At 41.7% G+C, this 19,573-nt stretch overlaps 3 protein-coding genes across 6 annotated transcripts; 2 read left to right on the top strand and 1 right to left on the bottom strand.

Annotated features, from left to right (window-relative positions):
• The first annotated feature begins 3,626 nt into the window (after positions 1 to 3,626).
• On the top strand, positions 3,627 to 7,404 carry LOC117777641 (G-protein coupled receptor 55). Of its 2 annotated transcripts, none has more exons than XM_034612442.1 (3): positions 3,627 to 3,673; positions 4,184 to 4,949; positions 5,624 to 7,404. In XM_034612442.1, exons 2-3 carry the CDS (start codon positions 4,227 to 4,229, stop codon positions 5,828 to 5,830), a joined length of 930 nt encoding a protein of 309 aa, XP_034468333.1. In that variant the 5' UTR covers positions 3,627 to 3,673; positions 4,184 to 4,226; the 3' UTR covers positions 5,831 to 7,404. The 2 variants fall into 2 exon arrangements, with proteins under 2 accessions (XP_034468333.1, XP_034468334.1); XM_034612443.1 differs by having other exon boundaries at positions 3,647 to 3,733.
• Positions 7,405 to 8,223: 819 nt separating this feature from the next.
• itm2cb (integral membrane protein 2Cb) lies at positions 8,224 to 16,356 on the bottom strand. 3 transcript variants are annotated; one of them, XM_034612447.1, is made up of 7 exons: positions 16,236 to 16,356; positions 13,127 to 13,426; positions 11,013 to 11,150; positions 10,718 to 10,906; positions 10,498 to 10,608; positions 10,142 to 10,292; positions 8,294 to 9,423 (listed from the first exon to the last, which is right to left on the bottom strand). In XM_034612447.1, exons 2-7 carry the CDS (start codon positions 13,211 to 13,213, stop codon positions 9,332 to 9,334), a joined length of 768 nt encoding a protein of 255 aa, XP_034468338.1. In that variant the 5' UTR covers positions 13,214 to 13,426; positions 16,236 to 16,356; the 3' UTR covers positions 8,294 to 9,331. The 3 variants fall into 3 exon arrangements, with proteins under 3 accessions (XP_034468336.1, XP_034468338.1, XP_034468335.1); XM_034612444.1 differs by having other exon boundaries at positions 10,718 to 10,909; positions 16,236 to 16,352; XM_034612445.1 differs by lacking the exon at positions 16,236 to 16,356 and having other exon boundaries at positions 8,224 to 9,423; positions 10,718 to 10,909; positions 13,127 to 13,291.
• Positions 15,982 to 18,098, top strand: hes6 (hes family bHLH transcription factor 6). Its single transcript, XM_034612448.1, has 4 exons — positions 15,982 to 16,349; positions 16,434 to 16,520; positions 16,649 to 16,730; positions 17,234 to 18,098. Exons 1-4 carry the CDS (start codon positions 16,293 to 16,295, stop codon positions 17,638 to 17,640), a joined length of 633 nt encoding a protein of 210 aa, XP_034468339.1. The 5' UTR covers positions 15,982 to 16,292; the 3' UTR covers positions 17,641 to 18,098.
• Positions 18,099 to 19,573: the final 1,475 nt, after the last annotated feature.

Genomic DNA, 19,573 nt, shown 5'->3' with positions numbered 1-19,573 from the left:
CGTTTTGAAGTTTGTGTTGAACCATGTACAAACATTTGTTGAGTCAGAATAAGAAGAGAGCACTTTTTCTAAAAGGCTCCTTCACTGGATGTGAACAGGGTCGTTTGTTTGACCTGCAGAGCAAACAGGAAGTCACAGTGTGGGTGAATGTGTGTTGTGCTCTCAAGTGACTAGTTTTTTTCTGTTGTTTTAGTAAAATATTTTTTTCTTTTTTCGTTCGCCTCCGAGCCCGCGGCGGTACAGCTGGATGTTGCCATGGTGACTTCACCACCTGATGTTTTTCGTTTATTTTATTTTTGAGATTTAAAACTGAAAAGTGAATCCAATAAACCACGTGCCAAATGTCTGTGACTGCTGTGTGCTTTTCTCATCACTGACATCACTGAGTCAACACAACAAATTATATTTATATAAGTTTTCTTAATTATTATAACAATGTCTTTATTATTGAATCAGTTAATCAATCAATACGCTGGTGCCGTTCAAAGTGCTCCACAATTATAAGACCTATAAGCCGAGAATAACACAGGAAAATAAAAATACTGCCAATGAAATACCATAACATAGATTTTAAAAGCTATGATAACAATAAAAAGATGCAATGTTTCTTAAATGAGCACCGCCCCTATCAAATAAATCAACAAAATTAATGTAAGAGGATCAATGTATCTTAAATAACTACACAAAAGAAACTACAACCAAACTCGTGTTTTAAAACATGAGGAATCACAGAGGAAAATGTCATCTTCAGTGCAAAAAGGTTGTCATTTATCCACAAGGGACAGATTGGCCTGTGCCTCACTGTTCAACAGTAGGTGGCGCTGTGGCTACCAACTTTACTTGCCTGCTGAAAAGGCTCGTTTGGTAACGTTACATTATTCCACACCAAACCCTTGGTTTATTCCAGTTCAGATGTGCCACATGCTGACTGCAGAGGGTTTATTCAAATGTTGCTGAAAAAACGTTATCGTTAACACATCTTGCAATGTCGCGTCTGAGAAAAAGACGACAGAAGCATCTTCGCACGCTTAAAATACATTTATGTTATTGTCACAACCGAAACCAGGAAACCACCAAATTAACACATCAGTCAAAATCTCTCAGCAGCTTGAGACAGAAGTGAAAGAACACTTTAATCGCATCTGATCTCAGTCTCTGGGATAGGAAGAGTGATTTCCTTAATCACTGATCACAGAACCAACCACTGTAGCAGTCAGCGGCTTCATCAGCACATTTATACTTTGAAGAAGAACTATCCTGTCTTTGAGATAAATGTTTGGTTTGTTTTTTTACCAAAGAACCGGCTGAGGCTGAGGCAGCTGTGGCTGAGGGTAGAGTGGTTGTCCTTCATCCAGAAGGTTGGTGGTTCAATCCTCAGTCTTCCCTGTCTGCATGCCAAAGTGTCCTTGGGCAACATACTGAACCCCTAAATGGCCCCTCATAGATGTTGAATGCACTAATTGAAAGTTGCTTTGGATAAAAGCTTCAGCCAAATAAGTATAATGTAACCTAGTGATGAACACAGCCGTGTGATCATTTCAACACTAACTTTTGTAAACAGTCAGTGAAGACTCAAACCTGCGTGACTTCATTTGTTTTTCGATGGAAATTCCAGTCAGAGGAAACATAAACCACAATCTAACAGAAACACTCACGAGAGACTTGTGGTGTTTGCCAACACTGCAGTTTCCTCAATTGTACGTCATTTTACCCTGGAGATTTAGTGTGTGTTCAGTCTTTCGAAGGTTCGTTGGTTTTCTGTTGCCATGTTAGCGACATGGCGCCACATGTTGGTCAGATGGTCGATCAGTCGGTTTCACTCTTCGCACTCGGGCATGAGATGATATATGTGGTTTTAGAAGAAAGGTCCGGTCACCTGCTAACAGGGATCCCTTCATTTTTCATCAAGTGTCATCAGTAGGCCTTTAGCTATTTGCATTTCAATGCTGCAGTACTTTGGTTTATGACAAAATACTAGGGATGCACCGATATGGAAATTCTTGGCCGATACCGATACCGATATTTAAAACAACAATCTAGCCGATAGCCGATACCGATACCGATATTTGTTTATTACTTGAATAATATGAAAAACAGAAAAAGTGACAAGTGTAACTTTAGATGCCATGGATGGACATAGACACCTATTCAGCCAAACATTTAACAGTATCACCAGGCCTACTCAAGACATCATCTCAACTGTAAACAGTTGCTTGCAATGCAGCCTTACAAAACACTAGCATAAACCCTTAGGGAATGCCATATAAATTCAAGTCAAGATGCAGTGCTACTACTAGCTTGCTGTGCAACACAACACAATAGGAGGTTTCGGGGGTAAATGACGTATTCTCCAAGCAAGCCTTTAGCCCCCCCAAGCAAGCCTTTAGCCCCCCCTCTCTCTTTTTATCTATATGACTGCTTGTGTGGCTGTAGTGGATGGGCAGAGGGGGACATTTAATTATGTGATTGGGAAAATTGGGAAAATTAAAACTCCAGGACAACAGAAGGGGAATACAAAGTATGGGATGCATATTTGATCATTTATATCATATAAAATATGTCATTTATATCGTTTAAAATCATTTTTCAGTCTGTTTCCTGGCGCGATACGCTCGCTCGCACGCCGAAACCATCGGTGAAGGTCGCTGGCGCGGCGCGGCGCATCGCAGCCCATGTGAACCGCACAAAGGTTTAACAGGGGGGGGGGGGATGGGAGGCGCCTGGCTTTCCTTGGCGCTGCGCGGCGCTTCAGCGCCCGGTGTAAACCCGGCGTCAGTGTACCATAATCTGGATGCCAGATTGGCAGGCTGCAGAAAACATACCAATGAACATCGGCCAATGTTATCGGTGAAAGTCAAGTTTATTACCGATACGCCGATGGCAGTAAACGAGGCGAATATCGGCCGCTACTGATATACGGCCGATACATCGGTGCACCACTACAAAATACCTGATGCCTCTGCTGTAATTTGTTGTTACATAAAACACTAATCTAAAATTATGAACATAGAAAACGTTGCACCTGCTAATAAGCATGTTAGCATGTAGCTTAAAGCACTGCTGTGGTGTACTTGACTTGAACCCACAGTTGATACTGTGGTGGTAAAACCTTTAAAGTTATTTGTCCAATAATTCTTGATTGAATGGACTTTGTGAGGTTTTTTAAAATCTTTGTTTGTTTTGTTCAAAAGAGGAAAGAGCAAATTATCTCATTTTAGAAGTATAAATTACTCAGTAGCGCGCAGATACCTCCGCCAAGCACGAACATTCCTACACATAATTGTCTTGTGTCATATTGGAAATATAAAAAAAGGGAGTGGTTTGATAACATCAATTATAAATGTTTCATAAAACATACTTGATGACAGACGAAATTTTAAAAAATCCTGAATCTTATACATGAGTATTCAATACATTTGTTTTTTCATTTCTTGCAGCGACCGCCCATTCGATTATCTTTAAAAGGCACATAAGATGGACAGTAAATCTGCCTGGACAGTTTTACCTCTGCTCTGATTTCAAGTGGCTGTGATGCACATCTGAGTTCACATGCATGATGTGTGGCAGGACTCAGGAAGTGGTGATGACACAAAGGTAGAGAAAGCAGAAGTGTGTCTAGCGCAGAGGCTCTGCCAGACACTCCGCGCTCAGTGGAGAGTCTGGCATCCGTGAGGTAAAGACGCGACTTCATATTCATATCCTTCACAGGATTCCTGATATTACACAGCACCAGGTTAGACTTTCAAAGTGTTTCAGTTGAATGTTGGTAACAAGGTGAACATCAGTGTCGAATTTTTGTTACAAGCAAATATTTAGAAAATATTTAAAACTTTTAAATTTTAATGGAGGTGCAGGGAGTCACCTCTATAGCCAGCATGATATATTTGCAGTATGTAATTTGCAAGCAGTGGATGTAATTTTTAACATGCAGTATATTCTGTAGCCTGTTTCTAATAATGTAGATCACAGCCACATACCTCAGAGATATACGTGAGATTATTATTTTACTCTTATCCTCGTGGGACTGTTTTTAACAGTGTTAAATTAGATACAGCTGCATTAATATGATGTTAAAAAGCCTTAAAAGTATTTTAGCATGTGGCTGCAGGTGACTAATCTGACAGATCAATGATTCAAGATCATGCTACTTCCTTTCAAATTGTATTAAATTGTCATTTCACAGACAATTTCACAACAATCAAACTCCGACTTCCTGCAGTGACACCATGACAAGCAACTGCTCATTTAAAGAGGTGGAAGAAGTGATGAAATATGTTGAGATGGCCATCTACATTCCCATATTCATCTTTGGTCTAATCCTAAATGTCGCCGCACTGTTGGTGTTCTGCTTCTTTCTGCGAAAATGGACCGAGCCTGTGATCTACATGACCAGCTTGGCTCTCATGGACCTGCTGCTCCTCTTCCCTCTTCCCTTCAAAATGCATGCGACCCACCACATGTGGCTGGCCTCCTTCCAGCCTCTCTGCTCAGTCTTGGAGAGCCTGTACTTTGTCGGGATATATGGCAGCATCTACACCATCATGTGTATAGCCGTGGACCGGTGGGTGGCTATCTGTTACCCATTGAAAGCCAAGTGGCTGCGCTCGCCCAAAGCAGCTCTAGGGACCTGCGTGGGGGTTTGGGTGCTGGTGCTGGCAGTGCTCTCTCCAACCGTCCATGGCTTCAGGGAGGGCGAGCAGGCGGACTTCCACTGCTTCCACAGTTTTTCAAACAAAGGTTGGAGCCCCCCTGTGATCATCTGCCTGCAGGTGTTTGGGTTCCTGATGCCTGCCCTGGTGGTGGTCTTCTGTTCAGTGCAGACCATCTGGGGTCTTCAGCGATCTCGTCAGCCCCACCCTAAGAGCTGTGTAAAGGTCATCTACAGCAGCCTCAGCGCCTTCCTGTTGCCCTTCACCCCGAGCCACCTTGGCATCCTCCTGCAGTTCCTGGTGAGAGAAACTACAAGTAAACTGAACTCTGAAGTGAAGAGAGAAACAAGCTAAAGTAGGGAACAAACAAAGGTGATAAAACAATCTCATTTGAAGGCCCATTCAGTAGCTGTTCAGGAGCTTTTTCTCCTGTCATCGTATCTTATCATATCGTATCGTAAATCATAGCAGATAAGGTTTTTGTACAGATCTTGCGGAATTGTGGATGTTTAAATGTCCATATTCTCTCACTAATTTAAAACTGTTGGCTCGGCAAATGAATGGTTTCATATAAAATATACATAATAATAAGCATCATTTTCTGAGGGCACACGCACAGTTGGTGCACTTGTAATGATGGACTACTATTTATGATAAAAGTAAAGTCACATAGATCCTTTGTGTACTCGAGAGTTAAAAAAGTATAACACTAGTCTTATGGCCTATCTTGCAATGTTAAAGAAAGTGATAAAAAAAAGTCCTGGATTTTCCCCATGATCCAGATCCACTCCAAACTCGAATGGGTTCTTCCCTGACCCATACCGCATCCTTCCATTAAGTTTCATGTTTCCAGTAGTTTTTGGTGTAATCCTGCTAACAAACAAAAAACCGACAGAGGTGAAAACACAACATCTCCTCATACGTGTAAAGAGCAGAGTTTCCTAAATGCTCCTCTCACCCTTCACTAATCGCAGGTGCACCAAGGAGTCATTCAGGACTGCAGCAACCGGATCAGGATCAGCTTGTTCATACAGGTAGCCATGTGTCTGTCCAACATCACCTGCTGCCTGGACGCTCTCTGCTACTACTTCATCGCCCACGAGGTGAGGAGCACCACAAACCCCTTCAGGAGGTCGATGACCAGCCAGAGAACACGCACGTTCAGCACGTCAGAGGTCTGAAGAAGGACAGTTTGAGTTAGAACATGATGGGGTCCTCAGGAGGACCAGTTAACACAAAATCTGGCATCTTGAGATTTAGCAGGTTAATGAAATGAAAGAAGAGCCTGTGTTTCAAGGGGCTGGAGAAATGGCTGCCGGTGAGTTCAACCTCAATTGAAAACAGAGCAGAGAATAACTTTGAGGCTGTCGTGTTCAGGAAAGATCAGTTTTGTGATTTGGTCCAATGACAGGAAGAAGGCTGGCACCTCTTTATCTTCAAAGAGCTCTGAAACCTGAAAGAGAAATACCACAACATGAGAAATGTCTCAAAAAACCATCAGGTCATACACACTGACGTGGGATATGATTCACTTGAAAGCAGCAGGATATTAAAGAGCACTGTCATTTTATTTTCTCAAGAAGTGAAGTCAAACATATAGGATTTAAGATCAGGGACGATAAAATCTGGATTAATCTGGTTCAAAAGATACCCAAACTTTTTATGAGAGACGGGTTAAAATATTAATTTATTTGTGATTTATTTATAGATTTATCGCGCATCTCTATAAAATGCAGATATACATAAAAATCAACTTCAAACCGGTAAATAAATTAGGCCGAAGCAATTCAATAATTTTTTATTAATTTCTATATTCATGCAAATATTAATTTCCATATTCATTTATCTAGTATATGAATAACACCATTTTAGTTGTGATGTGAATTTAATGAAAATGAAAATAACAAATGATTTTTATCAAACTTAAATAATAATTTCTTGACTTCTTCTTCAGCACATTTTTTGTTGTAATGCAAATAACAATATCTATCACCGATTTAACAGGTTAATGAAATAACGAAGTAACTGTAAATATAGCATCAGAATAGTATTTACATTAAAGTACCCACAATGTACATCATTATCTATAAATAAATCTGGTGGCTTAATGACAAATAATTTTGCCCTGTATCAATTATTCAATTAAAAATTATAATTGGATGATTATACTTTATCAATAATCCCAATCTGAATGATGAGGCAAATAATTGAACATAAAGTAATCTGAAGTTTTATGAGTAGAAACAAGACTGGTTGGTGTGTTTTTTACATTTCAACTTACAAAAGATGTAATATATCATTTCACTTTGTACTTTTTATTAGGATTTTTATTTTAAACATGCAGCTTCACGAATATACGTGTGTAATAGTCATATTTTCTTAATGTTGAAAGGTTATGTTGTTGTGGTGGTTATCAGGGTGTTTACTGTACATGAATGCTTTTTTACGATGGAGTATAATCTGTAAAATATTCTCTCAAACATGAAAACCGTCAGGTTTTAGTTTACTTACATTGTTTATGTCTTGATAGTTTTAGTTTTACACCTTCCTCCTCTCTGCTCCAGTTTTCTTTCATTTCTTTGATTTTAAGACTGAAGTGATCCAGCTTGAGCTGCAGTTTTATCTCTGGGCTCTGTCAAATTAAACATGTGAACATAAATATGTATTCATCAGAGCTTGACAGGAAGATGTGGTGATGTTTTTTTTTTTTTTACACAATTAGATTTAATTGAATGACTTTACAATGACTTTACCACGATGAAGCTGCAGATTTCTGTTCTGTAAAAACAGAAGACGAAAGCATGTGAACTGAATAAAACTGAAAGAAGCTGCGAGGAAGTTCACAAAGGAAAATAAAAACTTGATTTCCCTTTATGAACAATAACTTCCTTTCATATTATTATTCATGATGTGTGTTATGGAAAGGTTTAGGCCTAGTTTGTCAATTCAGTTTTATAGTATTTCACTTAGACTGCATTCTCTTTAACCCAGGATGACAGTAAGAGGAAGATTATCCAAATTCATTATCCAGAAAACACATCACCGTGAAAGGGCACTGACTTTCTTCGAGACACCATAGTTTGGTAAGATAGAGAAGGTTCAGATATATTTGTATGGAAACTAGTTTGTTATTAAATAGCACTTATCGAGTCTTGGCCACTCAAATCATCCATTCACACAGTGCATCCATGTGCAGCACTGTCTTTATCAGCCATCAGGGGCCATTTTGGGTTCAGTACCTTGGACACTTCAGGGATCGAGATGCCGACCTTTTGGTTAGAAGACAACATGGTCTACCTCCTGAGCCTGAGCCACAGCCACCCCCAACAGAGTAGCTCCACATGAACATAAAGTTACGTGGTCACTGTGATTTGGTGAGATTATAATCTGCCTTTTGACAATACATCTGTTAACTAGTTCAATTTCTCCGTGGCTCATCAGCCTGGTCTCCCTGATGTATTTAGAATAAATCATCCGTCTTTGGAAAAAACGTCATTCCTTCCCCCGCCCAGACTTTCCTCACATTGTGTATGTTTGAACGAGTCGGTTGCAGATAAAAACTTATAAGACAAAATTCAAGTTTGATTATTTATTCTTAAAGCAGGAAGATATTACAAGAAAAAAACTGTACAGGGAAATCCAGGTCGATGACATGTGAGCACTTTATCATAGGTCTCAACAGAGACTGATTTGCTCCATGATGCACATTAGAAAGACAACCCAAATCTTTTATTTTTTTAAACTTGGGACAAATCTTAATTGTGGTGATAATAATGGCAAATAAGAAGGATTCGGAGCTGGCAAGAGCTGAAAACGATGTACAAATCCAAGTGAAGAGGAGGAAGAGAATTTTAGCCTTTGAAATCATCTACAGTAAGTGATCTAGACTATAAAGCATTCTCTCTAAATGTCCTGTATAGAACACGAAGCATAGGATCGCTGACTGCAGACTTTGGTTCCTTTTGTCCCTCTGTAAAGCACTGCTACTAATTACAGTCTAAAGCTTGTATCCCAGGAGTAGGACGGTGTGATACCAAAGGAAATACAGAGACAAACCATAAAGAAATGAACCTTCACAAAACAATCTCAGATAAAAATCTATGCATATGCAGCAATATGAAATCCAGAAGAAAAGTCAATTTACAGTAGATATTGCTTAGGAACAATCAAAATTATATACACCATTCATTAATGATAAAAACCAGCAAAGAAACGTATTAACTACATGAGGTATGTTTTGCCATTTTTCTGACATTCAAACAAAATAAAACGACAACAGGAAACAGATATTCACAGGAGTGCACAGGTCAAACAGCATCGTCACCCTTACCCACAGTGCACTGGGTTACTAATAATGGACGAGTCGAAAATGATAATTTAAATCAATGTGACAACACATTAACTTGTTTTGCACAACATGACGAGCTACAGATATATCCAAACACATTTATATCGTCAAATATACAGACTAAACTGACTGAATAAAAAAAAAAAAAGACTTAAACATTGTACATGAACAGTTAGAGTATTCCAAGTTCAGACAATAGAACAAACATTGGAATTAAAACTGAAACTGCTGGACAAACACTTGCTTTTAAAGTGCAGGTAAAAGACTAACTTATTCAAGAGGTATGATTTGAAATTGCCTTCAGTGTTGGATGGCTCTGATTTCTGCCTCAGATTTAGAACCTGCTGCAGATGACTGTCTCGACCACAAACGTATTCTCAAAGTGACGGATGCTGTGGCAATTCTTTGCTTCGCGCCTCTCGATACCTGGAAGACAAGAAGCGTGGAGAAAATCTGTTCAGTGCCAAGAATCTGAGTCTACATGTCACTTGTACAACCGCCGTGCCCACATTGTCCATTTTCGCATCAGCAGAAGTGATTCCCTCAAATCCCATCCATATAGGGGAAGTTTGTTACATCCTCTCTAAAGCTGTCACGCCAATCAAAGGCGGCAGCAAAAGAGATATCACTCGCGCGCATCACTACCACCTCCACAGTGTGTGGATGTGTCCACGGCGAATACGAGTGAGTCACAGAGCAGGAAGTTCCTAGGCTGTGCCCACACACACACACACACACACACACACACACACACACACACACACACACACACACACACACACACACACACACACACACACACACACACACACACACACACACACACCACACACACACACACACACACACACAAATACATGATAATCAGGCTGCAAGGCTGTTAGAGGACAGTTTCACACTGACTGAAGTATTCACAAGGAGGTCCCTATTTGGTCATGGTGGTATTTTTCTGCATGGTCACTAATTCTCACTTCACTCCCACACGCGAAAACTGAACGCTGGATTCCCTGCACACGTCACATGAGTCCACATCTCACACGAGTGGTGTGAAAGAGGGTGATAAATTAGCAGTAGTTGACCAGCACTCGTTATTTAGCGTCTCATATCGCCAGAATAGGAAAAGGAAATGAGTATGTGTACTCACGTCGGTGCTGGTTGCGGCGTTTGAGGCGGTAGGTTTCTTTGCCGTAGCAGAGTCTGTGGATGAAGGGGCCCAGCTGCCTCATGCTCCTCACCCTCCCCGTCACCACCATCTCCTCCTGGATGATGTAAGTCTGAGGAAGGTACGTCCCCCTCTGTGGCAAAGAGACACACATGAATCACTCAATTGATCTGTCTGTGGGAGGAACGATGCACTCAGGAAGAGAGCATCTCTCTCTCTCTCTCTCTCTCTCTCTCTCTCTCTCTCTCTCTCTCTCTCTCTCTCTCTCTCTCTCTCTCTCTCTCTCTCTCTCGCTCTCTGCACCACTAACAGTGAATGAAGCGGGTCAAGTTCCTCACCTTCATGTTGACAAGCAGCTCCCACAGATTACGTGGAGGCATCACCAAGGTCGTGTTCAGCTCGGTGATGTAGCATTTGTCCAAAGCAATGTCGTGATAAGCTGTGAGGCCCTGGAACGGATAAAAAAAACAGGGTTAAAATCTAATATATGTTTAAACACGTAAACAAGAAAATGTAAAGAGAGGAAACCAGTAACAACATAAAGATGCCTGAACCTACCCTCTGAAAATCATGGATGATATCAGCGGGATCGCTGCCTCCAAAGTGTGGCACGGGTACGCTGATCTGTTCATAGTTGTCGTCAAGGTAGATGCCGACGTTCTCCTCGAGCTCTTGTCGGCCCCTCAGAGGAGCGTACACCGAATCCTCGTAGACCACCCGACAGTGGAACAAGCTGTCCTCTGGGATCTGCTAATGGGATGCGGCAGTGATGAGTTAGTATGGGTACCCAGCTATTTATATATATCCTGGGCTGTCGGTAAAAAAAAAGGAGAGGGATGCAGAGTGAACTGACCTGAGGTATGAAGTAGTAGCGATAGACGTAGACGGAGGCCAGCACCAGTCCTGACATGAAAACCACCAGGCCGAAGGTGAGGCAGCATAGGCCAGTCGGAAACGGCTTCTTGGACCTGACAGGAAGAACCAGCTGCTCCTGTAAAAAAAAAAAAAAAAAAAGTCTGGTTAGAGGACAGGTCAGCATCACCAATGTGAAGTCAGATAGTTATCCAGGAACCTGGATCTTTTATCATTGTTATTTTCAATTCTAGAGAAGACTAAAGAATACAGCCACGAAAAATATGTGGCTCGGATTTTTGTGCCATGTCTTAGTGTAAGTGTGATGTATTAATGAAGCGCTGCCAGAGCACACTGTTAAAATGTGATGATGTCAACGGAGCACACGCTTTTTCATCCAACTCTATTTGTACTGGGGAACATTTTGGAGAAATATTGGCAGAGTGAAATGAATCATGTCCACTTCTATGATGGAGCGTCAGCAGAGTTTTACGTCCAGCCGCGCTTTCCTGTACAAGGTCCAAAATCGTAACAGAGTTAATTCTGACGACGGGCGGTTGCCAGGTTGTTAGTCAAGCACGGGGATCTGTTAGACGTAGGAAGGAGTGGAATGAGACATGCCAGATGCTCACCCACAGTCTCTCAGTCAATCTGCTTGCCTCTCCCTACTACTGTTGCTATGGAGAGCGGAAGCGGGGAGAGCAGATTGTGCCAGGCTCTGACGAAAAATGCTGGCACGTGTTCGTCTGGGTCTATTCTTAGAGGCCTACTTCCACGCTCCATATTTGCAGTTATTTCTCAGCTACCCAAAGAGAAAGTGGAAATGGGAGCATCTACGTAGAGCGGGAGTCCCTCAGCAGAGGCGGACGTATTAATAGAGCGACACACACTGGCTCTGACACCGGGCCTCTACTGTCGCAGCCAATCAGAACACACGCAGTGTTTGACATCATGTGTTGTATTAATGTGGACGTAAGAGGTTAGGAAATGGGTTCGCAGATGTGATGGATGCATCATCAAGTGATGTTTACTCACAGGAAGAGGCTTAGGCAGGCGTCCATTATGTGCCAGATATCTAATTATGTATAATTTCTGGGAGGTAGCCCAGAGGGGAGGATACGAAAAGGTAGAAAAGGTTACCTGACTTCCTCTAATCTATCTATCTATCTATCTATCTATCTATCTATCTATCTATCGCTGATCTGAAACTAAGGACCTGGAATCGGCCATGTTGCAGATTATGTTCAGGGTGTCAGAAGCTCAGTTTCTCTGAAACCTCTGGTCCTTTAACTGATTACAGATCTACTCTATTGTTTTTGTGTGGTAAATGAGGAATTGGTAACAACCAGTAAAACTGATGCATGTGTCCATTTTTTTTACGTGGACTTCTGTCTTTTCATGAATGCCAATCCAGACACAGAATTAAAAGCGTATCTGTCTTTAGACCTTGTTTGCATACAACAGACAGTACAGACAGTAATCCTGGATTACCATTCTCTCTGATTGGCCCTGGCCGCTCCAGCGAGACCTGCAGGATTCACGTGATATAACACCCCGTGACGTCACTTGAATGCTGCTGCAGTGGCATCTGACAGCTCTGTTGTGTTCTCGTTTCAACAAAGGACAGGGGGGATAAACACTGAGGCTATTCCCACACATGAGCTTCTTCCTGTCTATGTGAAAACTGTATAAACCCATCAAAACGAGGGTGTCCCTTTGTGCAGAGGGCACACACAGGACTGCACATCTGCTGGGTGCACCTTGCAGAGGCAAACCAGGTGACGTAATGTCAACATCCCCAGGCTGAGATGAATCCTTGTTATTATGATATTACTGCACAGTGGGATTTTTAAGATGCACCGAGAGAAAGCAGGATAACCAACAACAGCTTTTCCATGTATGCAGCTGCATCTTTTGTTTAAAATGAAAATAGGTCTAGGGTGTTTTTGCACAAATAAAAAAGACATCAAGTGATCAAGTGATAATCGGTGCACATACAAATCAAACATCCCAGGAGAGAATAAACAGTTTGGCTTTAGCAGAGGCTGCTACACAGTCCTGACACACAAACACACACAACATAAAGAAAAAACTAAATAAAGTGTGCAAACTCACGTGAGCCAGAGGCACAATGATCTTGTCTCCGTCCGTCTCTTTGTCGGGCTTCTGCGCCGCCACTGTCTGGAAAGTGATCTTCACCATGTTTGATTGCTCGGTGAGTGTGAGTGTGAGTGTCTGATTCTTTTGTTTTGCTTTGTCTCGCTTGTGGTTCGCCGCGCTGCTTCCCTCTGCACCGGGCCGGGATGGTTCTTATAGCGGCGGAGCAGCGTCGCCCCCGGGACTCAGTGACCTCAGCAGCGCGTCTCCTCTGACGAACGAGCGCTGTGTGGGTCTGGAGGAAAAGCCGCCTCGCCGCTGTCAAAATAAGAGCCCTCATCCGGTTAGCACGCTTCAATTGAACCCGAAACACGGTCTGTGTCCTCTTGGGTAAACATACAAAAATCCATGTTTCATTTGAAGCTGTCTGGAATGATAATTTCGCTTTTTCTTGGCAGTTTTACTTCGGGTGAAATATCACACGCTCTTATTGTGAAGGCTAGTGCCAGATATGGTAGTGCTTTCCGTATTTATTTAAAACTGCATCGCCTTTTTCTCAACCATGTCAGAGTTCTCAACACTATCATCCGGAAATGTAGGGATGTTCCAACTCTCAGATAACTGCTGCACTGCAATAAAGTTAGCACCAGGTTACTACTTCTGATACTAGTGGTAGTAATAATTCATGAACTCAGTACTAATAATAAGGTGTCTTAGTTTCAGTGTGTACTGTGTGATATAGCATTGCAATGACATTTTGTGCGTATACTTTAAAGGTAAAAATGAAAATTCACTCATTATCTCCTCACCACTATTCCGATGGAGGGGTTGGTGAAGTGTTTGAGTCCACTAAAGGGGTAAGGGGCTGTTTTCAGGGGTAAACAGCGTTGCAGCCAGATCCAACATTTCGTTGTTTTTATACGTTTGAAGAATTCGTCACCATTTACCTCAATTGTATCCGAGTTTCGGATTTGGCTGCAACGCTGTTTACCCCTGAAACTCCAAAAGTGCTTTGTGGACCCAAACATTTCACCCACCCCTCCTTCGGCATAGTGGTGAGAAGATATTGAGTGAATTTTCATTTTTGGGTGAACTCTCCCTTTAAGTGGACATTCAAACTCATTCTCTTAAACGTGGCACTGGCTGTGGTTTGAAAGTGGGGTTTTATTTGTTGAAGAATCTTTCTCCTGGTTAAATGATCAAATGCAGTAATTTATTTTTTCTGTAACTACCCTCACAAACTAAATCCATCTTCCCTCGGGCCCCACATCCAAAAGATAACAGTGGAAATGCCTGCAAACCAGCCTACATGTACTCGTGCACATTCCCCTTCCACATGCAAGTTGCACAACACGTGCACATTTGCACAGGGATATACACACACGTGGCCTTCGTCACCATATGAGAAGAGTCATGACAGTCTGTCTGGGTGACTCAGTACAGATATAGCTCACAGTGTGTTGAATGTGGACATTACATGTTATTGGAGATGATGATACAACAATAAAAATGGCTGAAAATCGCTTCTTACAAAGGTACTGAAAGTGGAAATGAGTGAGCGGGGATTACCCGTCTGTTTTGCCACCGCACCAGCCTCAGCACTGTTCCAGGCCACTTGTTGGAATCAGACTCTTATACACATGCGAGTGAGGTACTTTACAAACAGCTCTCATCTTCCTTACAGAAGTGGGGCATTAGCCTGGTCTTCATAGGAGGACTGATGGCTCACAATCAAGCATGAAATAGGCCTGGCTGACTAATGATGCAATGTGAGAATTGGCAGATATATGGCCCATAGTGGTGAGCACTCTGAAAGGCGTAAGTAACACTTTGCTGTGTTCAACTACGCTCTCTTCCCACATTATTTTCATAGCTCTATATTTGTTATATTTTATTCCCTTTTGTACTTTCACTTGCCATTTTGTCTACACCTCTTTTTGACTATCTGCTGCTGTAACACGTGGTTTTGTATTAGAGTACTATAGCTGTCTTTGATTTTTAAATGTTATTGTACTACTTCTTGTCGTCCAGGATGTTTTGTTTTCACTTTTTTTATTCTGTCCTCTTTGTGAAGTGCTTTGTAATGGCTGTTTTGAAAGGTGCAACATATATAAAGTTATTATTGTCTTATCTGGGCAAATGCTGACATGTTAGTGTTATTATTTATTCAAACTACATTTGAAATTTGCTAAAATCAACTAAAGCCCATTTGGACACTGTTATTGTTTTTTTGTTACTGTTATGGTTAAGATAAGATAAAATACAACTTTATTGATCCACACACCAGGGATATAGTATGTACATCATTTACACCTTTAACTGTAGTGGTTTGCACAGAAATGTTATAAAGTAAAGTGCAGTGGTGCAGGATGATTGCAGCAGCGAGTAGAAAAACGGTTGTTACATAAATATAAGGTCATAATGTGATGTGCAGATGACACAAATGTGCATAAAGTGGGAATGAAGGACCAAGCAGTCCGTCTTGCTGTTGTTTATGTTGTTATTGCTGTGAATTTTGTGTAGTTCGCTGTTGTTGTTTATGTTGTAGATTTTGTATTGTTTCCTGTTGTTGTTTATGTTGTAGATTTTGTATTGTTTCCTGTTGTTGTTTATGTTGTGAATTATGTACTGTTTGCTGTTGTTGTTTATGTTGTGAATTATGTACTGTTTGCTGTTGTTGTTTATGTTGTGGATTTTGTATTGCTTGCTGTTGTTGTTTATTTTATTGTTGGGAGTTTTGTATTGTTTCCAATTGTTCTATCATGTGTTGTCTATTTGTTTATAAAAAAGCAAGAACAATAAAAGGGACTAAGGGGGAAAAGGAGCTTTACTACAGCTCCATCTCTGAACGGGGCCCTGTGTGTCTCCGCTGTGGATGAGTAGCAGACTTCCATGTGCACGTGCGGATCTTCACACTGGGACAAAAGCTAACATGACCAGTGGCGGGTACGAGCGTTGCGCGCCCTCGATGCGTGTCCTTCACGGCCATTCATATGTAAATGAGCGGGGGTATAAACCCGGCTCTCGCCCCCTCGGAGCCGCATTGACGAGCCCAGACTCCCCGCAAGCCCGCGGCCATCTGTCCCCCACCAACGGGCAGTAACGGCTCTCTGGATTAAACACCCACCTCCGGTCCTCTGCGGGCTCCTGTGCGGCAGCGTCCGGGTCAAACTCCCCAACCAACATGGCCCCCGTCCGCAGCAACGCACACGGTGATGACTGCGGCAGGTCCGACAGGAAGGTAAGGACTCCCCGAGGACACTTTGTAGTGAACTTCTCTGTGTGAACTGTAGCAAAGTGCTCACTCCTTGTACCGTGCCGGCAGATGAGGAAGCCCCTGGTGGAGAAGAAGAGGAGAGCTCGCATCAATGAAAGTTTGCAGGAACTCCGAGTTCTCGTCGCGGAAACAGACGTAAGTCAACGTGGATGTGTTTTCTATCACAATGCGGGGTCCTCCCTGGGCCAGTAGCTCCACTGGTGTGTGTTGGTTTCGTTTGGCTGGTGTCGCTCACTTTGTTTTGTCTTTGCTTCCCGGTGCAGTTGCAATCAAAGATGGAGAACGCGGAGGTGCTGGAGATGACAGTGAAGCGAGTGGAGAACATCCTGAAGAACAGGGCTCTAGGTAAACAACTTTTTGAAGGATTAATCGAAGTTAAATCAATTTCACATTTCACTTAAACCGGTCACTTTTAATTTCAGCATACTTCTAATATATTTATTTCACTTAAAACTGTAACTTTTAAATCCAGCCTACTTGTAGTATATGATTCCTGCACCGAGCAATATAGTTATTTAGTCTGATAAAGTAATTCATAACAGTAACGGCGTATTCATATCTTATTCCGACCCCAGGTGAGCTTGAACAAAGACGGAAGTTTGTAAGATACCATTTAATGCTTTTGAATCTTATATTAGACCAAGAAATGGAATCACTGGGATGTTGATGTTTTTGGTTTGTTTTGTGCCTTAATTCTTGTTTTATGTTGTAACTCTGATTGTCTTTTTCACCTGTTTAAATTCTACTTTGTTTGTGTTGCTGTCTTGACATTTCCTGGTTAAATAAACAATGGACCGATGCATCATGGTAACTTTTGTTTGAATGGTGGATGTTCTGTGTCTCCACAGAGATGGATGCAGTGAACCGGGAGGCCTGCGAGCGGTTTGCGGCGGGCTACATCCAGTGTATGCAGGATGTGCACGCCTTCGTGTCCGGCTGCCCCGGGATCGACCAGGCGGAGGCCGCGGAGCTGCTGAACCACCTCCTGGAGAGCATGCCCCTGAACGATGAGGACCAGCTCCGGTTGATGCTGCCCAACGGCGGCCTGGCGGACTGCCCCGCCGGCAGCAACAGCACTTGGTCCCTGTCTGAGAGCTGTCTGGTGTCTCCGGCTCCGTCCACCACCTCCACCGATGACCTCTGCTCCGACCTGGATGACACAGACTCCGAGCAAAGCCTTGTCTCTTCGTCAGAGGAGGCTGACGGCCAGGACGTGTCTTTAACTTACTCCAAGTCAGTGTGGAGACCCTGGTAGACCATTTTCTAAAAAGGAGCAGCATGTTTCAAAGTGTAGTAGATGTGGGTTTTTTTATATTGTTTGTGGTAGGATGTGAGTTAGGCCTCAGTAAATAACGAAACACTGCGGAGATCTGTGAAACTTGATGGAGGGCATTTTAGAAGCTCTTTGTAAAGTTATTCTTGAACTACAATTATACAAAAATGTATTTAAAGTACGTAATTAAATGTGTTGTAGAGGTGAGGGTCTTCATTTGGAAATGTATAGGCCTTGCCTTCTGTGAAGGGGGTAAATGCATATGTAAATATTTACTTGTTGAATATGACTGGGCTGTATAGAAGATAGCTGTCCCACTAGAAATTGATTGTTAGCTGTGTGTAAATTATTTCATATTTAGTATATTTTAAAGGTTTTTTTATTGTGTCTGTTATTAGGCTACTTCATCTTGCTTTTCATTAAACATCTTTTTGACAAATCATTTGTTCCGAATCTCATTGATCCAGCAGCTTCTTCCAAGAGAGACACATTTCACACAAAAGGATCCCACTAACCACCCACCCGCAGCTGCTTTCAAGATATTAGTTATTACTCTGCGACTGTTGGCCATTTGTGTGCAGCATCTCTCCAAGACCCCTTAGCACATCGTAGACATTTGTGAGGTGCGAGATGAGTCATCCACTCGCTCCTTATATAGGCCTCGTTGAGGACTTAACACGTGGGTTTTATAACTTTGGCTTTTCGAGTTTTAAAATAACTGAGCACAAATAACTTGCTCAGTCATGACTCTGGGCTCTTCAGCAACAAAACAACCACTTTCTTCCAATAAAATCTGTAGTATTTGGTCAAATAGCATAGAGCTTATGACTAATTGGTTATTTTTTCTAATTTTTTTTATATATAGATATATATCTATATCTATATATAGATATATATAGAAGAATGTGTGTACAACCTTGTACTAGCTGGAGAAGGGGGGGGCAAAAAAGCCATGCTAATTCACAGAGACACTTTGAAAGCCTGCGTCTGCGGATCCCGAGACGTGACCTGTGTGGGTCCTCTGCACCAAGAGCTCCTACAGCTACAAATGAATAAGAAAAGACAGCAATCCTGAGCCAATCCGTCTGTAGTGAAATGTCTCTTGTGGTGTTCCTGTGATGTTCACGCCGAGTGTCGTTTCTCTCACCGTCCCCGGTCTTAAAACACCCGTAGTGAGAGGAAACTGGTGAAAACGACGAGAGAGAAAGAAAAAAGATTAATACAATGAGCTTTGAGGTATTAGTCATGACACGACATGTTTCAAGAGACTAACTAAGTACTCAAGTGCTGTAATTAAGTACAATTCCTTAAATGATTGTAGTTAACATTTGTATATTCATTTGTATCCAAAACACAAATATGTAGGAGATCAAGTAAAGAGGTTCAGCATGTTGTGGTGTTTACATGTGTATTTGATGTTTCTTTACACTTACACCCCACTACAGTATACAGGAATACTTTATTTTATACTATATTAATCTGCCAGCTACATTTACAACTCGTTTTTTCAGAACACGCCTGCTTAAACAGCAACTTTACACAAAGTAGTTAAAATGAGATCTGCCTTGATATTTTACTGTTTTTGTTTTCTATATTTCTTTATCTCTTATGTGGCCTTTTAGTCAACTGCCCTGTCGGGGGGGCTTACTTTTTGTTGTTAGGCACTTTGTAACATTGTTAAGAAGAGTGCTAGATAAAATAAAGTTTATTATTATTATTACTATATATGATCAGCTACGGCATCCTGATACTTGTATATTACTTGAATATTTCCATTTTATGGCACATTACACAAAATATTATACTACCTTGTAGTACATAGACTGTTCCTAAAACTTTCTGACAGCTGTAGTTAGGACAGAGATTGGATACAACACCTCAATCCTACCAATCCAATGAAACAGTGTGTGATAAT

This window comes from Hippoglossus hippoglossus, chromosome 17, assembly GCF_009819705.1.
Source record: "Hippoglossus hippoglossus isolate fHipHip1 chromosome 17, fHipHip1.pri, whole genome shotgun sequence".
NCBI classification, from domain to species: Eukaryota; Metazoa; Chordata; class Actinopteri; order Pleuronectiformes; family Pleuronectidae; genus Hippoglossus; species Hippoglossus hippoglossus.
The sequence above is the reverse complement of the archived record's forward strand: the minus strand, read 5'-3'. Positions and strand labels throughout refer to the sequence as shown.